The sequence below is a fragment of the Oryx dammah genome, unplaced genomic scaffold (genome assembly GCF_014754425.2).
Source record: "Oryx dammah isolate SB20612 unplaced genomic scaffold, SCBI_Odam_1.1 HiC_scaffold_29, whole genome shotgun sequence".
NCBI classification, from domain to species: domain Eukaryota; kingdom Metazoa; phylum Chordata; class Mammalia; order Artiodactyla; family Bovidae; genus Oryx; species Oryx dammah.
The window spans coordinates 43615861-43633339 of NW_024070213.1; the positions used below are offsets into that span (position 1 = coordinate 43615861).

The 17479-nt window shown below is 52.5% G+C and overlaps 1 protein-coding gene across 1 annotated transcript; it reads left to right on the top strand.

Moving 5' to 3' along the window:
* Nucleotides 1–824: 824 nt before the first annotated feature.
* LOC120858574 (FAD-dependent oxidoreductase domain-containing protein 2-like) lies at nucleotides 825–16875 on the top strand. Its single transcript, XM_040234717.1, has 8 exons — nucleotides 825–1372; nucleotides 3324–3575; nucleotides 3718–3984; nucleotides 4286–4452; nucleotides 7729–7894; nucleotides 9284–9525; nucleotides 10661–10831; nucleotides 13845–16875. Exons 1-8 carry the CDS (start codon nucleotides 825–827, stop codon nucleotides 14102–14104), a joined length of 2073 nt encoding a protein of 690 aa, XP_040090651.1. The 3' UTR covers nucleotides 14105–16875.
* Nucleotides 16876–17479: the final 604 nt, after the last annotated feature.

Below are 17479 nucleotides of genomic sequence, written 5' to 3' on the forward strand. Positions count from 1 at the left end.
CGTGCGCTTCCCTCGCGGGCATCCTGGCGCCCAGCTCTGGGCAGCCCCGCCCGGCGTGTCGCGCCTCGCCACGTGACCCTGCCCAGTGCCATTGGCCGGGCGGGAGAGGCGGGGCCGCCGCGGAGGCGCGGGCCGGCCGATTGCGGCCTGACTCGGCTACGGGCTGTCTCCGGAACGGCTGGGAGGTTCGAGCTCTGTGCGCGCGGTGGGCCGGCGGGCGGGGAGGCGGGAGCTGCGGGCGTGGGTACAGCGCACGCGTGGGGAGCGGCTCCCGGATGCCGCGCGTCTGCAGGAGAGTGGCCTCGCGCGGCTCCGCGGCAGGTGTGCTGGGGCATCCCTGTCACGTGACCGAAGAGGCCGGGGCGCCGGGCGCGGGCGCGGGCGGGGGACAGGACCGTGCAGCCCAATCCTCCTCCAGGCTGGAGCCGGGAGCGCGGGGCGAGGCCAAAAAGACGTGATTCTCAAGGCTCTGGTCTCGGGAGGCCCTGGGAGGGTGTTGGGCACCCCAGAAATTTAGGGGAAATTGGGGAAGATACCCACCCTTTTATTACCATGGCAGTTAGGAGTCCAGCGCCCCTGGGAAGTAAGGTCCTGAGGAAGATGAAGGGATTTGGGACTCCTGGAGGGAGCCCAGATCCGAGCTAGAAACGATGCAGTCGGGGCAGTTGCGGTCAGAGGTCTTTGGGTTCTGGCTGCGCCCTAAATCGCAGTGAGCGCTCGGGCAAGCCCTTGCCTCTCTCTAGGCCCCCAGTTCCTGGCTCCCGTCCCCCGGCCTCGAGGGCCCTAGCGTGGTCCGAGGCCTCACCCCTCTGGTCTGCCGTAGGATGGGCCTCTCCGCCGCCGCCCCGCTGTGGGGCGCCTCGGGGCTGCTCCTGACCATCGCCCTGCACCTGGCTATCTACCTGCACCCTGCCCAGGCCTGGGCGCCCGTGCATCGGGACTACTGCGTCCTGGGCGCCGGGCCCGCGGGCCTGCAGATGGCCTACTTCCTGCAAAGGGCAGGCAGAGACTACATGGTGTTCGAACGCGCGCCAGTGCCGGGCAGCTTCTTCACGCGCTACCCGCGGCACCGCAAGCTCATCAGCATCAACAAGCGGTACACTGGAAAGACCAATGCCGAGTTCAACCTGCGTCACGACTGGAACTCTCTGCTCAGCCACGACCCCCGGCTGCTCTTCAGACACTACTCGGACGCTTACTATCCCGACGCCAGCGACATGGTGCGCTACCTGAGCGACTTTGCAGAGCGGCTGGGGCTTCACGTGCTGTATAACACAACCATTGCCCACGTCACTGTGAACAAGGATCGCAGGGCCTGGAATGGCCATTACTTCATCCTGACCGACCACCGGGGCCAGGCATACCAGTGTAGGTAAGGAACCTGGCTGCAGAGCTCACCTGCTGAAGCTGGGGCCTTTCTGGGAGGAAGAAAACCCATTAGTTGGCCCATAGGCGTGGGAGAAATGGGAAGAAAAGGGCATTTCAGCCCATCTTTGGCGGTGATTTAGTTGCTAAGTCATGTCCAACTCTTGGGAACCCATGGACTGTAGCCCACCAGGCTCCTCTGTCCATGGGATTCTCCAGGCAAGAATACTGGAGTGGGTTGCCATTTCCTTCTCCAGGGGATATTCCCAACCCAGGGATCAAACCTGGGTCGCCTGCATTGCAGGCGCATTCTTTACGGACTGAGCCAACCAGGAAGCCCCCTCCCCGTCTTTGTTCCTGCTGAAATCCAGTACACAGAGGTTCAGTTCATCCATCATTTCCCAGGTGTTTCCTAGAAATGTGTGTACCCAAAGATATTTGAAAATTCTGACCATTTCTTTCCTCCAGGATTTTTCAGTCTTAAATATTTTCACATTCACTGAAGGGCTCCAACACTGGGTAACATATTCAGCATTATCTGAGCTTATGCACCTACAAAACCCTTTTTGTAGCGCATCTCCTGGAACTTGTGTTCCCCAAAATTCATTCTGAGAAATGCTGGCAACTGTCCAGTAAGTGTTAGCTGGGCTCAGTAGGACTTCAGAACTGAATGAGAGCCAGGCACAACAGGCAGTGCTGCCAGCATTCAGCTTTAGCTTGCTTTGGCTTGGGAGAAAGCTTAATATTGTGTAGACAACTCCAACTCAGAGTTACATATTCTACCGTGCTTGTTTAATCCTCACAAGGACCCTATGAAGGAGGTTCACTAATCCCCATTTCATGAATGACAAACTGAGGCTCAGAGAAGTTAAGTAACTGGTGTTCTGTCACACAGCTAATAAGTAGCAGCTGCCACTTGACTGCACTTGTCTTTTTGACTCTGAAGCCTGTGTTCTTAACGCCCCACCAGACTGATTCCCCCTTCCTGGTTGTCAGCCTAGCACCTGGCCCCAGGCAAGTGCCCCATCACAGTTCATCTTCTCAAGCCTTTTGCCTGAGGCACAGCCTTATTCCTTGCTTGTTACAGCCTAGGGAGCGGGGTCAGTTTGGACCCTTGCATCTTAGGACTTAGAAGTGCTACAGTATAGGGGAGTCAGATGTAAGCCAGTGGACAGCTCAGAAAACAAGGCGGGGATAGGGACTGCCCAGGCCCTTCTCCAGACCACCTGTTCCTGTTTTTGAAACTATCTTGTTATCCACTCTTTCCTCTGCAGGCCAGCAGGGTCCAGCTCCTGGCTTGCCCACCACAAGATTGTAATCCCCATCAGCAGAAAGAGCAGGACTCTGAAATTAGGCTGGGCTGTGGTCAGATTCTAGCTCTGCTATCTGAGGAGCTATGGAGTCCATGGGCCCACTTGGAGCTAGCGGTCTTCACCTGTAACACAGGCCAAATAACACTGACGCAGACCTGCTCTGAGCAGTGAGATGAGTCAGAAAGTACTTAGTACAGGGACTCATATGGAATCACTGCTCAGCAGATTTTGCATCTGCTAGGGAAGTAAGAAAGGGGAAAGCAGAGTGTCTAGTTTCATTTTCATGATGAAGGTGGTACTTGGTTTGGCTGCTGTGTTCAAAATTAAGTGAATTATTCAATTTCTCATGGTGTCACCCTCTCTAGAGTCAGAAAGGAAAACTGATTCTCACATTTGGTATAATCCCAGAAAGGTGAAAACATACTATACCCAATGGATCATTCAGTGAGGGGGCTGAGGTAAAGTGTCAGATACACTGGGACAGGTCAGGAAGTAGGTAAAGGAACGAATGACCAGCTTTCCTTTAGGAGCTAGCAGGCTGGGTGGGGCCGGCGAGCCGGGCGGCAGGTCCAAAGAGGGATTTTTTTACTTAGTGGTCTCATAGCTGAGAGGCTAAGCCATCCTCCCTATGTCCCCCACCTGCAGCGTCCTTCTTGTGGCCACCGGCTTATCGGTCCCCAACCGGGTGGACTTCCCTGGTTCTGAATATGTGGATGGTTATGAGTCCGTGTCCGTGGATCCCAAGGACTTCGAGGGTCAGAATGTGCTGATCCTAGGCCGGGGGAACTCGGCCTTTGAGACAGCAGAGAACATCTTCAGTGTCACCAACTTTATCCATATGCTGAGCCGCTCCCGGGTCCGGCTCTCCTGGGCCACCCACTACGTTGGAGACCTCAGGTATGCTGGGAGGTGTGTGTGCCGTGCTGCCAGCCCCTCTAGAGCCGCCCTGCCCCCCCCGACTCAGCACCACTGCCCGAGTCTCCCTCACCTAGCACAGACCCTTGTCTCTCTCTCTCCTGACATGCACTTGGGGCCCCAGGGCCATCAACAATGGCCTGCTGGACACCTACCAGCTGAAGTCCCTGGACGGGTTGCTCGAGTCCGACCTGACAGACTTGGCCATCGTGAAAGACCACAAGGGCAAGTTCCACATCACTCTGAAGCTCTTCGTGGAGGAGTTCTTCAACCAGAGTTCCGACGCCATCCCCCTCCCCCAGGACAACAATGACAACTTTGCCATGCGCGTGGCCTATGACCGGGTCATCCGCTGCCTGGGCTGGAAATTTGACTTCTCCATTTTCAGCAAGTGAGTCCAAATGGAGGGGAGGAACTAGCTCTCTCAGCAGACCCCTCTGGTTCAGGCCCTGCGTGGACAAGGAGACACTGGAGGGCCTGAATGGGCCTTCCTGTCAGGTCGCACAGGGACCCAGAGCCCAGCCTCCAGTCAGGCTTGAGTCCTGGCTATGCCCCTGCCCCACCACATCTTTACCCTGAAGGTCAGTTATTCTGTCTGTTCAATGGACATGATCATACCTGCCAGTGCCAGGCCTGTAAAAAGTGTTTCATACACAGCAGTGATTTTAATTCACAGCCCTCTCCACTCACAGGTCACTCCGACTCTCTTCAGGGAGTGAACTCAGCGAGAAATATCCCCTGGTCAGAGCCAGCTATGAATCCAAAGGGAGCCGGGGCCTCTTCATCCTGGGGACTGCCAGCCACTCAGTGGATTACCGGAAATCTGCTGGGGGTTTCATCCATGGATTCCGATACACAGGTGAGCCTGGCAGAGAGGGCCACTGTCCCTAGACAGAACCATCCCTAGTGTTTGTAAACACATGCCTTATTCCCTTAGAGCAGTCTTAAAGGGATTGCTTATCAGCAGTTGATTGTCATAAATTCCCATCTGAGGCAAACAGCAGTGGGTTTTCATGGTCTGAGGATATGTCTAGAGCAGGGGTTCCTAACTCCTGCGCTATGGACCAGTGCCAGTCTGTGGCCTGTTAGGAACCAGACCACACAGCAGGAGCTGAGCGGCTGGTGAGTGAGCAAAACTTCATGTATATTTATAGGAGCTCTCCATCGCTCACAGTGCTGCCTGAGCTCCGCCTTCTGTTGGATCAGTGGCAGCATTAGACTCTCATAGGAGTGCAAACCCTACTGTGAACTGTGAGTGCGAGGGATCTAGGTTGTGTGCTTCTTATAAGAATCATCCCAAAACCATCCCCCTCCCCACCTCCAGTCTGTAGAAAAGTTGTCTTCCATGAAACCAGTCCCTAGTGCCAAAAAGGTTGGGGACCACTGGTCTAGAGAAGTCCCAGGTAAGGTGTAACCTGGGGGTGCATGCTCCATGCGTCAGCCGTGTGCGAGTGAAGTACCTACATTGGCATTAATGCTGAACCTGGGGACAGCTCACCTGGGGGAACGGCTGGGTGGTCTCAGACTGTGAGGCTCCCTAAGCTCCCTAAGCCTGTTGACCCTCCCCTGACACAGAGAGGAAAATGAGGTGAACTCTCTTCCCCGTGGGGCCATGGTAAGGACTAAATAAGGTAATTCCTAGAGGCAGTGCACCTGGGAAGCATTATGTACACACAAACTCTTTGGATACCAACAAATTTCATTAAAAATGGCACCTAGATTATCTCAGCTCTTTTTTAAAAACCCTTGGTACCAACGGTGCCGGTTTTCTGCACTCTGGGTAGCCCATGGGATGGGTGCTTTATTGCATGATGAGTGTTACATAGGCCAGTTAATTTGACCATAAAAACACCATAAGGGTCCTCCTTCCTGATGTTTCTGCATCTAATTTGATGCCTTGCTTGCCTTGATGCTAGTTTCTGCATTTCACTCTCCTGGTTTGGCATGGAAAGATAATCATGTTTTGCTGATTTCCAGATGATATATTTTATACCCTGTGCGTGCTGTCGGGGAAGAAAACCAAGGAGAGAGTGTTCGCTGTCTGTTTACCAAAATACTTGCAGACTGCACACACACAAACACACACACACGGAATAGGAAGAGTCTCTTTCTCCAGCTGTGTCCCCAGCAGGAAACCCTCCTCACACTCCTGTGCACACCACCCTCCCTGTACCCACTGTCCTGGCAGGTCCTGCCCCTTCTCTCTTGCTTCCCCCATCCCCTGATCTTTCTCCAGATCACTTTCCTTTCTTTTTTTTTTGACTGTGCTGGGTCTTCGTTGCTGCGTGGGCTTTTCTCTAGTTGCAGCAAGCAGGGGCTACTCCTCTAGTTGCCCTGTGTGTCTTCTCATTGTGGTGGCTTGTCTTGTTGTAGAGCACAGATTCTAGGGAGCCTGGGCTTTAGTAGTTGTGGCTCCTGGGCTCTAGAGCACAGGATCAATAGTTATGGCACAATGATTAGTTGTTCCGAAGCATGTGGGATCTTCCCAGACCTGGGATCGAACCCACGCCTCCTGCATTGGCAGGTAGATTCTTTACCACTGACCCACCTGGGAAGCCCCACCTATCTCACATTCTTAATCCTCCCAACAGCCCCATAAGACAGATCTTGTTATTTCAGTTCCCTTTTTCATAGAAAGAAATGGGGGCACAGAGAACGTATGTCACTTATCGGAAGTCACCCAGCCAATGGAAAGCAGCGGTGGTATCTGAATCCACACCTGTCTGACTCAAAGGCTCCCAGCTCACCCCTGAGTTTCAGGCAAATGGGAAACAGTTCTGGGTGGACAGGTCACTGAGACCTGTGGTCACTATTCCTGGCTGAGAACCCGCCTAGGGGGAGGAGCAGTGCAGCTGTACACGGTACATCCTGCCCAACCTTGCTCATCATTCAGCTGAGAAACAGGTCCCAAGGGGGGCAAGTAGCAAACAGCAAGGCAGAGAAAAGCCACAGAAGATGAGAGATGGTAGCTGCAGAAGGTTGGGCCTGCTGGGAGCCCTGCCCTTCCCTTCCCCGTCACTCCATCCCAGCCTCGCTTGCCTGACTCGGGGCCTCTTTGTCTCTCCTGACTGGTCTTCCTGCCACTGGTCTCTCTGGCTTTCCATCCAGCCACTCTGATACCCACCAAAACACTATTTGAACAAAAAACCTTCCAGGGGCTCCCCAGCCAGTTCCTTGGTATGGTGTCCAGAGCTTCATACAGGCCAGCACCAGCTCACCTGCCCAGCCTGCCCCCACCTCCTTTTCAGAATGTGCCCATTTCTCTCTAGGTTTTATGTCTTTGCACCTGTGCTCCTTTTGTCTGGCCCCCTGCCCCACTCCCTTAGCCGTGTCATTCCTCAGCCTTTCACAAAACTCAGCCTAACCTTGTTTCCTCCAGAGAACCAGGCTTCTGTCTGTCTCATGAGGCTGAACATCCTTTCCTGTGACCGTTGGCAGACCGAGTCTCTTGCCACGTGAATTGTCTGTGTCTTTGCCATTATTGGATTTGGGTGTTGTGTTGATTCATTTCGAGGAGGCAGGCAGCTGTGTGGGGTGGCCCAGTGTCACAGCTGTGTAAGGGCAGCCCCAGGTCCACAGAAAATGTTCCCTGTTGTTGGAGATAACTGTTTCTTCTCTATCCTTCCAGAAATATACAAAGTATCTCAAAGTAGAACTGAGATTAGGTTTTGGCTGTGAAGGAGAGGGAGCCATCAGAGGTTCTCCATCAGGGAGTCTCTGACAGACATGGGGGCTATAGGGAGACGAGAGGTTGCAGAGAAAGGCTCTGGGTCTGGTGTGGACATGTCGCATGTGTGGTGACAGTGGCAGGACTTTTACATGCAGGTGGCCTAAAGCAGAAACAGGCAGTCTCAGGCCTGGGGACCAAGTCTAGCCACGCCCATTCATTTCTCGGTCCTCTCTGGTTGCTGTCCCACCAGAGGAGAACTGAGTCACCTGACAGACCCCGCTAAAGTCAGAAACACTTCCACTCCAGCGCTTCTCAGAAAACTTGTACGGCCCTCCCCTAAAGGCATCTTAGAGCCATGCACACAAGTGTGTCCTGAGTGCAGAGCTGATGGGGACTGTGCATCCTCTCAGAGGTGAAAGGTTACATCCTAAGGGCAGCTTGCCATTCTCCCTCTGGCCGTTTCAGTGCGTGCCGTCCACCGGCTGCTGGAGCAGCGCCACCACGGCGTGGCCTGGCCCTCCACCGAGCACCCCATCACACACCTGGCCAGTGCCATCATCCGGCGCATCAACGAGGCCTCTGGGCTCTACCAGATGTTCAGTGTGCTGGCCGACGTGGTCCTGCTGAAGGAGTGAGTCATCCCCGTCTCCTGTCCCCATCCCCGCCAGCTTACCCCCCTACTCCGACTTGCTCTTCTTTTCCTGTTGCATGTGTGGAACAGCCCAGCGGTTCCTTCCTAAGATGGAGAAGGCTGGGGGCTGGGGTGGCAGAGAGGGAGGGGACTGGGCTCTTCTGGGGAAAATCAACACCACGGGCTCTACTGACAGACAGATTGACAGACATGGGTATGACGACAGCTTTGCCACTTTCTACCAGTATGATCTGGGGCAAGTTAGTTAGCCTCTCTGAGCCTTTCCTTTATCTGCAAAGTAGAGCTAATAACATTGACCTTGCAGGGCTATAGGAAGGAGTAAAGGTAACTGGTGGAAAGCATTTGGCACTGAACACATAAGCAGTGGCCTGCAGCGATGACAGATGACCACCTGAGGGGATTTAAGAGCTCCCTGGGCCAGCCAGCTCCTTATCAAAGAAGCGATAAGCAGCAGATCACAGAGGTCACTCCCTTAGAAGGAAACCATCTGGAGCAGGGAAGGGAGTAGAGCTGGGGGTGGGGGCAGGGGAGTGTGTGGTCTGAAAGGACAGGTGGCAGGTGAGAAGCCACAGAAGGAACAGCCTGGTCCAGAGCCAGTGGGTGCAGCAGCACACGAGGTTGAGGGACATGCAGGGAACTCAGAGGTGCTTGGAGCAGAACCTCCCTCACCACCCTTAACTCCTCTCTCACACCCATTCCCCACACTCACACCATTCATAGATCCTGCCCACTCTACCTTCAAATTGTGTTTAGAACCTGCCTGCCTCTCAGTAGCCCCACCACTGCCACCTTGGTCTGGACACCGAGAGCATCCCCCTCCTGCACTGATACAACAGCCTCTCTCCTTGGACCCCATGGTCTGCTCTCAACACGGTGGCCGGAATGATTCTTTTAAAACTTGAGTCACTTGGAATTCACCCCTCTCAATACCCTCTGGAGGCCCTCAACCCCCCTTCCTGGGCCAGGAGACTTTCCCATCGTGGCACACATGACCCTCCTTGACCTGCCCCCGCTGACCTCCCCAGGCCCCTCTCCTACCCATCGCTGTCGGCTCCACTGGGGCCCCATGGGCCTCCTTCCTGTCTCTGGAGCACGCCGAGGCCTTCACTCCCTCGTAGGGCTTCTCTGACACTGGTCTCAGCCCGGCTCACCCTTTCCCCACAAACCCATTCAGGTTCCTCCAGGCTTTCCGACACCTGTAAGTCTAGGCTCTAGTAGTATTCAGGTGAGATGCTCGGATCTGATCAGTCTGTATGCTGTTTGGTGGCCGCTTCTAGGAAGGAGAGGTGGCGTGTGCACAGCACACACTCCTGTCACCTCTGCCGAAGCACCCAGGGTCTCACCCCCGTCGTCTGCCCCCGTCCTCAGGAATGCCACCACCTTTGAGTATCTGGAGGAGTTCCCCATGCAGATGCTGGCGCAGCTGGAGACGATCACGGGAAGGAGGGCGAGGCACGGCCTCTTCGTCATCAACATGGAGTACGGCCGGAACTACTCTGGGCCCGACAAGGACGTCTTCTTTTCTGACCGCTCTGTGGGGCACATGGAAGACGCCTGGCTGTCCAACTTCCTCCATCCTGTCATCTACTACTACAGGCTCCTCCCCACCGGTGAGCCGGGCCCCTCCTCAGACCCCAGCACCACTGCGCCTTCACATGGTACCCTCAGCTGATGGAAAGGGGAATACCGGGGGCCCTGCCCAGAGTCTCAGTGGAGCAAGTGGTCTATGAATGATAAATGCCGTCCCCAGATTCTGACCCACAGCAGGCCACACGTGGAGTGCCGTGATCGCCTCCAGTAGTAAGAGGGACAAGTGTCATCGCTGTGTCCAGAGAAGGCTGACCTTGGAGTGAGACGGGGGACAGAAGGTGGTCTGGAGACTGACTCTAGGAGGAACAGCAAAGGGACAGGAGCAGATTAGCACAGGAAGGGAGCAGGAGAGCTGGGCAGTGTTCCCAGGGTCGTCCTTCCCTCGCTGTGTGACCTTGCACCATTACTTAACCCCTGTGAGCGTCAGCTTGCTCGTGTATGAAATGGGGTGGCAGTGATACCCTCCATGTAAGAGGAGAATGGATGAGATAACACAGAATGCCAGCACGGTGCCCTGTACAGAGCAGTTACTAACAGATGGCCTACCTGAGGAACATAAATCCTGCCTCTGAACTGGAAGGGATATCACCTGGAAGAGGATGATCTAAAGTTAGGGGTTGTTCCAGAGGGCAGAGGTAGTGTCAGCGGGTAGAAGTGACAGGAACCCGGGTTCACTCTCGTAAGCAGCAGCTCATCCTGAAAGCTGCCGGGGCTGGGACAGGCCCCTCACAGCTTCCTCACAGGAATGGTTGGTCATGGCTTGGTGCCCTGTGACGGGGACACACAGAAGGGCACCGCACCAGATAGGAAACTCAACTAGAGGGGCCCTAAGACCCCTTAGAGGCAGGACCCAGAGTCTGCTCACAGGAAGACCAGTTTCAAAGCAGCTGCAACAGACCTCAGTCTGTGGAAGTCTTAGAAGAAAACCAAGTTCAAGTCACTGGTCTTAGTTCCTCCCCCTGACATCAAAGGAGTCTGGCCTAGACCCTCTCCTTCACATCAGCCTTTCAGACATTTGGAAGGACAGCTGACCTGGCTGACCAGAGGGGTGTCAGGAAGGTCGAGCAAAAGAGGATGGGGGGGCGGCACCCGGGCTGCAGCTCTGGTGAGGAAGCCATGCACCCGCTCTGAAGTGGTGCCCTCTCCTTCCCACAGAGCAGGAGGTGAGGTTCCGCCCGGCAGGCTGGCCGCTGCCGCGGCCCTCAGCCCTCCACCACGTCGTGGAAGATTTCCTGACGGACTGGACGGCCCCGGTGGGGCACATCCTGCCCCTGAGGCGCTTCCTGGAGAACTGTTTGGATACTGACCTGCGAAGCTTCTATGCAGGTAAGTTAGGTTCCCAGAAGGACAGAGGGGCTGAGCTGGAGGGTGAAGACGACCAGGCAGATCGGTGCCCTGTGGAACTTCAGGACGCACGTCTGGAGACCCACACCTGAGACGCCTGTCTCTTATGACCCCGCCCAGTACAGCACACCTGCAGACGCTAGCGCTTCCCAGGTGGCACTAGTGGTAAAGAGCCCACCTGCCCACACAGGAGACATAAGAGACATGGGTTCGATCCCTGGGTCTGGAAGAGCTCCTGGAGGAGGAAATGGCAACACACTCCCATATTTTGCTTGGAAAATTCCATGGACAGAGGAGCCTGGCGGGTTGTAATCCATGGGGTCACAAAGAGTTGGACACGGCTCAAGTGACTTAGCATGCATGCATGCAGACACCGAGTAAAATGTCTTCTTTAAAGAACTTATAGGAAAATAAGGGAACCCCCAGAAGCCAGACACTAAGGAAAACACAAACATACACCGGAGAAGGTGATATCTGCTGGTCATCAGGGGCCTAGAGCCTGCATAACTGACCAGCACTTAGGGATGGAAAGGCGAGGCTGGAGCAGGGTAGGAGGTCTGTATGTGCCTACTTAGTTGCTCACTTGTGCCTGATTCTTCTATGACCCATGAACTATAGCCCACCAGGCTCCTCTGTCCATGGGATTTTCCAGGCAGGAGTACTGGAGTGAGCTGCCATTTCCTTCTCCAGGGGATCTTCCCAACCCGGGTATCAAACCTGCGTCTCCTGTGTCTCCTACATTGACAAGCGGGTTCTTTACCATTCTTACCACCTGGGAAGCCCTAAGAGGTCTGTACAGAAAACCTCAAATAAAGCCAGGGTCTCAATGGGTAAGCTAGGAGCCAGAAAGCACTCCCAGGAGAGACAGAGGAGATGCAGGATTTTTCGCTCTGTGTACAGTGCAGGGAGAAAAACCTCCTTTGAGAATTTCCATCCACTAGACCTCATTCATATGAGTTTGGGGCCAAAGTTCACACTGTCATCTTGGTGCAGAAATCACAGGCATCAGTGCAAGTCTTCTGTGAGGAAATAGACTTTAAAGCCAGACCTCAAAGAATTCCCACAGATAAAGTTCTCTGGAACATGAACTCCCAAGCAGAAATCACTAACACATAAGAACTCAAATGACCATGCGGGAGTGTCAACAGAAACAACACTGTTGGATCAAACCTACAGGGACTATATGAATTGGAGTGGTCGGAGAGAAGATGTAAAGTATGTATAGATTCTGTGAATAAATAGGGATTACTAAAAACAGAATGAAAGGATATTGAATGCAATTTTGAGAAAGGTCCAAGTAGCACTTCTGGAAATAAAAGTATCAATTTGTAATTAGAAACTCAGTGTCAAGGTTAGTAGCACATTAGACACAGATGAAAGGAAAATTGGTGAATTGGAAGACAGCTCTCATAGTCGAACCCAAAGAGGGACTTGGGAAGAGAAGTCTCGTGATTCAGAGGCAGAACTGACCAAAACAAGCCAGAATTTTTTAACTTTTTTTTTTAAACTCTCCAAATTACTAGGATAGCCACTTCTTTTTTCCGTTCAGCAAATATCTGTTGAAACAGTGGTTGCATATCAGGCACTGTTTGTATCAGACCAGGTTAGAGATGGTTAGTCCTTGGCCTACAGGTCAGAGAGCAAGAGTCCTTCAGCTCACCTTGAAATAAAAAATCTATGTACCAAGGGAGATGGCTGAAAACAGTACTTGAAGTTAACAGTTTAAATGTATGTAGACGCTCCAGCAGGGGTAATTCAGAGAGCAGAGCTAAAGCAGCTTTGAAGTACTAGCATCCTGCAGACATCAGCTCTGACTGTATGCTTCCGTAGGAAATTGTGCATTGAAGGTCTAGAGACCTCAGCTGCAAAATGCCTACCTATTTCTTGAGGTTTCAGGAGTGCAGAGATGCTGGTGCCTTTTAGGGGGTGTATTCCAGCCCTGAGTCACGGCTCCCACCAGTCCATCACCACAGGCCCTTTGAGCCTCCTGGCTCCTACCTCCTAGATATATTCAACAGTACAAGCCACCAAGTGTCACTGCCTTGAACGTGCAAGACTCCTCTCCCAAAGGGCTAGCTGGCAGAAGTGGGCTTCCCCTCCATCCCTTTAGCAGATATGCAGCTGCTAGTTCTGGCCCCAGATCTGCTGGGTTTCTCTGCCCCATCCCTGCAGAAGGGGTGACGTATGTTATTGGAGGGGGTACTTGTCAAGAGGCTGCCTCACTGCCCGCCTCCATCCTCTGCCACATCTGCTGTCTTCCCTGCTCAGAGAGCGTGGTTGTGGCCCATTCTGCCAAGGGCCCTCTGTACTGGAAGTCAAAGAGAAGGTGGGAAATACTGTTCCTATAGCACTCCCAGCCTGATCTCATATGAGCCTTATAGCACCCTTTATAATGTGCCTGTTTACTGAGACAGGTCAGGGTGGTTCTCTGACACGCCATCTTCCCATCCTGTCTCTAAAGCCCTCAGAAGCCTGAGCCCACATCTGTTTAATCCTTTGCTTTAATTTCTAAAAAATTTTTATTTATTTTTGGTTGCACTGGGTCGTCTTTGCTGTGCGTGGGCTTCTCATTGCGGGAGCTTTGCTTGTCATGGAGCACAGGCTCTAGGCACCCAGGTTTCAGTAGATCCCGGTCCCCCCAGGTGCTTCCTGGAAGAGAAGGCCAAGGGGCTGCTCCTGAGTGGGTGAGCTCCCCCTGCCCCCACCAGTGGCGCCACACACAGCAGCATGCAGGCCCCCATCTCTGGGAGTTGGGCCATCTCTTTGGTTTGCTTTCCTTTGGAGCTTTTTTTTTTTCCCATGTCAAGGCGGCTCCTTAGAACTTCAGGGAGGGATGGGGTCCACAGCTACCCAGGTCAGACTTGAGATACCCAGAAAAGTTGGCCCCCGGGCTTAGGGGCTGGAGGAAAGCAGTGAGGCCACGGGGGCGTCAGCAGCCCCTCCCCTTGCACCTGTCCCCACAGCTCTCAGCCCATCTCCTTTTACTTCTGTGCAGAGTCCTGTTTCCTGTTCGCCCTAACACACCAGAAGCTCCCGCCCTTTTGCCAGCAGGGCTACCTGAGAACGCAGGGGCTCATGGGAACTGAGAGCCTCCGTCAGCACGGCGTGGAGAGCGGGCTCCTGTGGGACTCTGCCACCGTGGGCCAGCACCCGGGGTCCAGCGACCAGCAGCCTGGCAACCACGGGCCAGGAGGGCACTCTCTGGCTCCAGAGCCTCCGGTCTCACCTTTCAGCAGCAACAAGGAGGAGCTCTGATGGGCGGCTGCTCCCACTAGGCTCACAGTCAGCCTTCCTCTTCCCTGCAGTTTTGTGCTCCCACGTGATTGCCAAAGACTCCCCTCAGATCATCGCGGAGACCGCACCAAAGCCACACGGAGGACACAGACGGGCTGAAGGGTGGCCACACGGTGATCTCCCTCCTATTTGGTTCAGGGATTTCTGGGAAGAGGGGTCCAGGGACAGCATCTTCTGCCAGATGGAAGGGAGCCGCCTTCCACGCCAGACTTGTCTGAAAGCCAGCCCTCACGAGCACCAGGCTGGCCTCAGCTCCGTCCCCGTCAAGTGCCCAGTGTTCCTCTTCTGAGGCCCCTAGATTCCGCCCACCCGTGGAGCGTTTGACAAGTGCAATCCACCCTCATCTTCATACGGGTTGTAGCAGGCACTTTAAGACAAAGGCTCTAAGGTCCTCTACCAAGTAGGGCAGGTGGGCCCATTACCCGCTGATGAAAACACCAGCTGAGAAAGGTCAGGTGATCTCTGGGGTTCCAGCCAGGAGTCTGGGAAGCCCTAAGGCCGGCCCTGCTTCACCATACTGCCTCTCCCCACCCCATCTCTGCTTTCAGAATCCCAGTGGGGGCAGAGAGAAGACAGCTCCCTGCAGGCCATATTATGGAGGCGGGTCTCTGCCAAGCTGCTCTCTCTCCAGGACCACCCTCCCTGACTTGCCTTCCTTGTTCTCCTCTCTCTCATCCCACTCCCCTGCCCTCTGGCATCCCTCCTCGCCTCTGCCCTGCCAGATCAGGTTTTGTGAAATGGTCGCCATGCTGGCTATCAGTGGGGATTTTCTCAGAGGTGATTCACCCCACTGTTCTGTACAGAGCCCAGCTCAGCATGGGCAAGAAATCATTTATAAATGAGCTTGTAAGATGATGATGATGAATGTAGTTTCTGGTTCCCTGAGCTGTTCTGGCTTTTTTATTGTCCCTCCTCACCAGGAATCTGCCCCTTCTTACTCTCTCATCAGGTATTTGAGTCCCATTGATGAGTAAGCCATGGGAAAGCATTTGTACAGAAAATAATCATGGTGGTTTCCTCAAAAGCCCAGGATCACAGGTGATAGCTTTCTCACTGGTTCTTACCACTAAGTCCTTCATGTGTCCACTTAGAATGGCAGGGACACAAGCTTTCCGGATCCGCTGCCCTTTACTTGGAACAGCTTCTTCATGATGGCCAGGTCCAAAATCCCTTACCCCCAGCACTGCTGTCTGTGCTCCAGGTATTTGCAGTCACAACAGTGAGACTCCGAAAGCCTGAGCCTGTCAGGGAGGAGGTGTTTACCCCATGGCAAGACTTGGCATAGTTTGCAGAGAGCTGAAACTTCTCAGTGAAGGGTCTCTCCCTAATCCCAGGGTGTTGAATTTGCTGTATTTCATACTGTTTACAGGTAAATCAAAATTGGGTCCCATTAGTCCACCCTTCCTTTTCCTAAACTTTTTTTTAAAAATAAATATTTTGGGATATCCCTAGTGGTCCAGTGGTCAAGACTAGTATGAAAATAAATTATTTAATTAGGACTGTACCCATATAATCCAATCCTGTTACACACATCTCACCTACCCAGTTACTGAAGGCTGGCTGAGCCCCTGGTTCGAGGTGCCGTAACAAATAGTTGACTGACGCCTAAGTATGTGACATCTGCTGCTCTTTCCGTCATGCGCCAAGTTCTTAATTCCATAACAATATCACCAGCCTTATTTGTGTTTAATAAGACATGGTTCAGCTCTTACTCAGCCAATGAGACTCAACATTCCCTGGTATTTTTCCTGTAAATTAATTAGTTGGCTTCAGAGAACTACTTTTTCCTGTGACGATCGTTGCTGCATTGGCTGGAGTCCTGTCTACATCTCACTTGCTTCTAGCAACCCACCCTCCCCAGCCCCGGGGGCCTTCTTTGTAAATCCTGGCCTCTGAGCGCCCGTTGCCTTAGGCATGCCATCTTTGCTGTCTGCTACCTTCCTATTGTGTTGAAGGGACTCGTTGTGTCCTCCTTCATTGTCTCAGTTTCCTTGTCAAGTTTAGACAGCCCTCTAGCAGGTCTTGTCGTTTCCAGCCAGATCAAGTCCCTCTCCTAGCTAAGGCATGACTTCATCTACTCATCCTTTTTGAAGATATTATAGCTACACATGCAAAACAGACAAATCAGTGAGAATCAACAGGCCAGAAGTGGAGCCTGTTCTAAGATGGAGGTGTTTTTTAAAGGGAATCACAAACCAGTGGAGAAGATTGTACAGGAGTGTGCAATAAATGATGTTGGACTGGAACTTTCCTGATGGTCGGTGGTTAAGACTAAGTTCCCAATGCAGGGGATACAGGTTCAATCCCTGCTCAGGGAACTAAGATCCCGCATGCCCTGGGCATGGCCAAAATTACATAAGTAAATAAAAATGATGTTGGACCAATGGGTTACTAACTTGGGGAAGAAAATCAATCTCATTTAGACCCCTATTTCATATTATACTTCAACATTAGTTTCAGAATAATTTTTCAAAGCCATATAGAAACTAGAGGTGAAGAGGAGGTACTATAATAAAAGAAAGGACTTTCCAAGTTTAGAAGCAACAGAGTAATTCCCCAGGAGAAAAGGTTTAACATTTCTAGGTATAACCATCGTGCCTGACTAATATGCCTATTTTAAAGAAAATGATAAATATTAAAAGGCAAAACGCATGGGCAAAAATAATTACGGCAGAAAACAACATACATAAAAATAAATAATAAGCAAATTATCTTTTGTATTAAGAACAGAATGAAATGAGAAAAATGGAGAATAGTTATGTAAACTATGGTACATTCAGCCCATGAATATTAAACAGCCCTCAAAAACTCTAAAAAGTGGTAAAAGACTACATAATATTTATACAAGTACATGTGTGACAAATTAAAAGAATCAGGATATGAAAGTGTTCCAACTGCTTGTAACTATATAAAAATAGAAAACCATATACAAGGGAAACTGAGGAGGTTTTAGGTTTGCAGAGTTGGTTTTTTTTTTTTTTTTTCCTTTTTCCTCTTTTGCCCAAATTGGGATTTATACTCCATGGTGAAATAAATTCATTTATTTTTAAAAATCATCTCTGTTTTTGGACTGTAAAGTTGCTGGGGGCAGGAGAGGCTGGGAGCCCTTGGCAGGGCGTGGGCTCTGCCCCCTGGTCCAGGTGGTACCACTGGTGTCATCTGTTGGCCCCAGTTGAGAAGACACTGCATCAGGTGTCGGGGGAGAAAATGTGCTCAGTCTGGAGAAGGGAACTTTAAGTGATGTGTGCTCCTCTCCTAGACTCTGGACTGATAGACCCAGCTGGACACCACCAGTCTCTGGAAGAATCTTCCCTCCCAAGTGACAAGAAAATGAAT

What these genes read in the sequence shown, in the direction of transcription:
- LOC120858574 (XM_040234717.1), top strand. Translation starts at nt 825, where the DNA reads ATGGGCCTCTCCGCCGCCGCCCCGCTGTGGGGCGCCTCGGGGCTGCTC. An exon ending in GGCCAGGCATACCAGTGTAG is followed by an intron (nt 1,373 to 3,323) that starts GTAAGGAACCTG and finishes CCCCACCTGCAG; the next exon opens with CGTCCTTCTTGTGGCCACCG. An exon ending in CTACAGGCTCCTCCCCACCG is followed by an intron (nt 9,526 to 10,660) that starts GTGAGCCGGGCC and finishes TCCTTCCCACAG; the next exon opens with AGCAGGAGGTGAGGTTCCGC.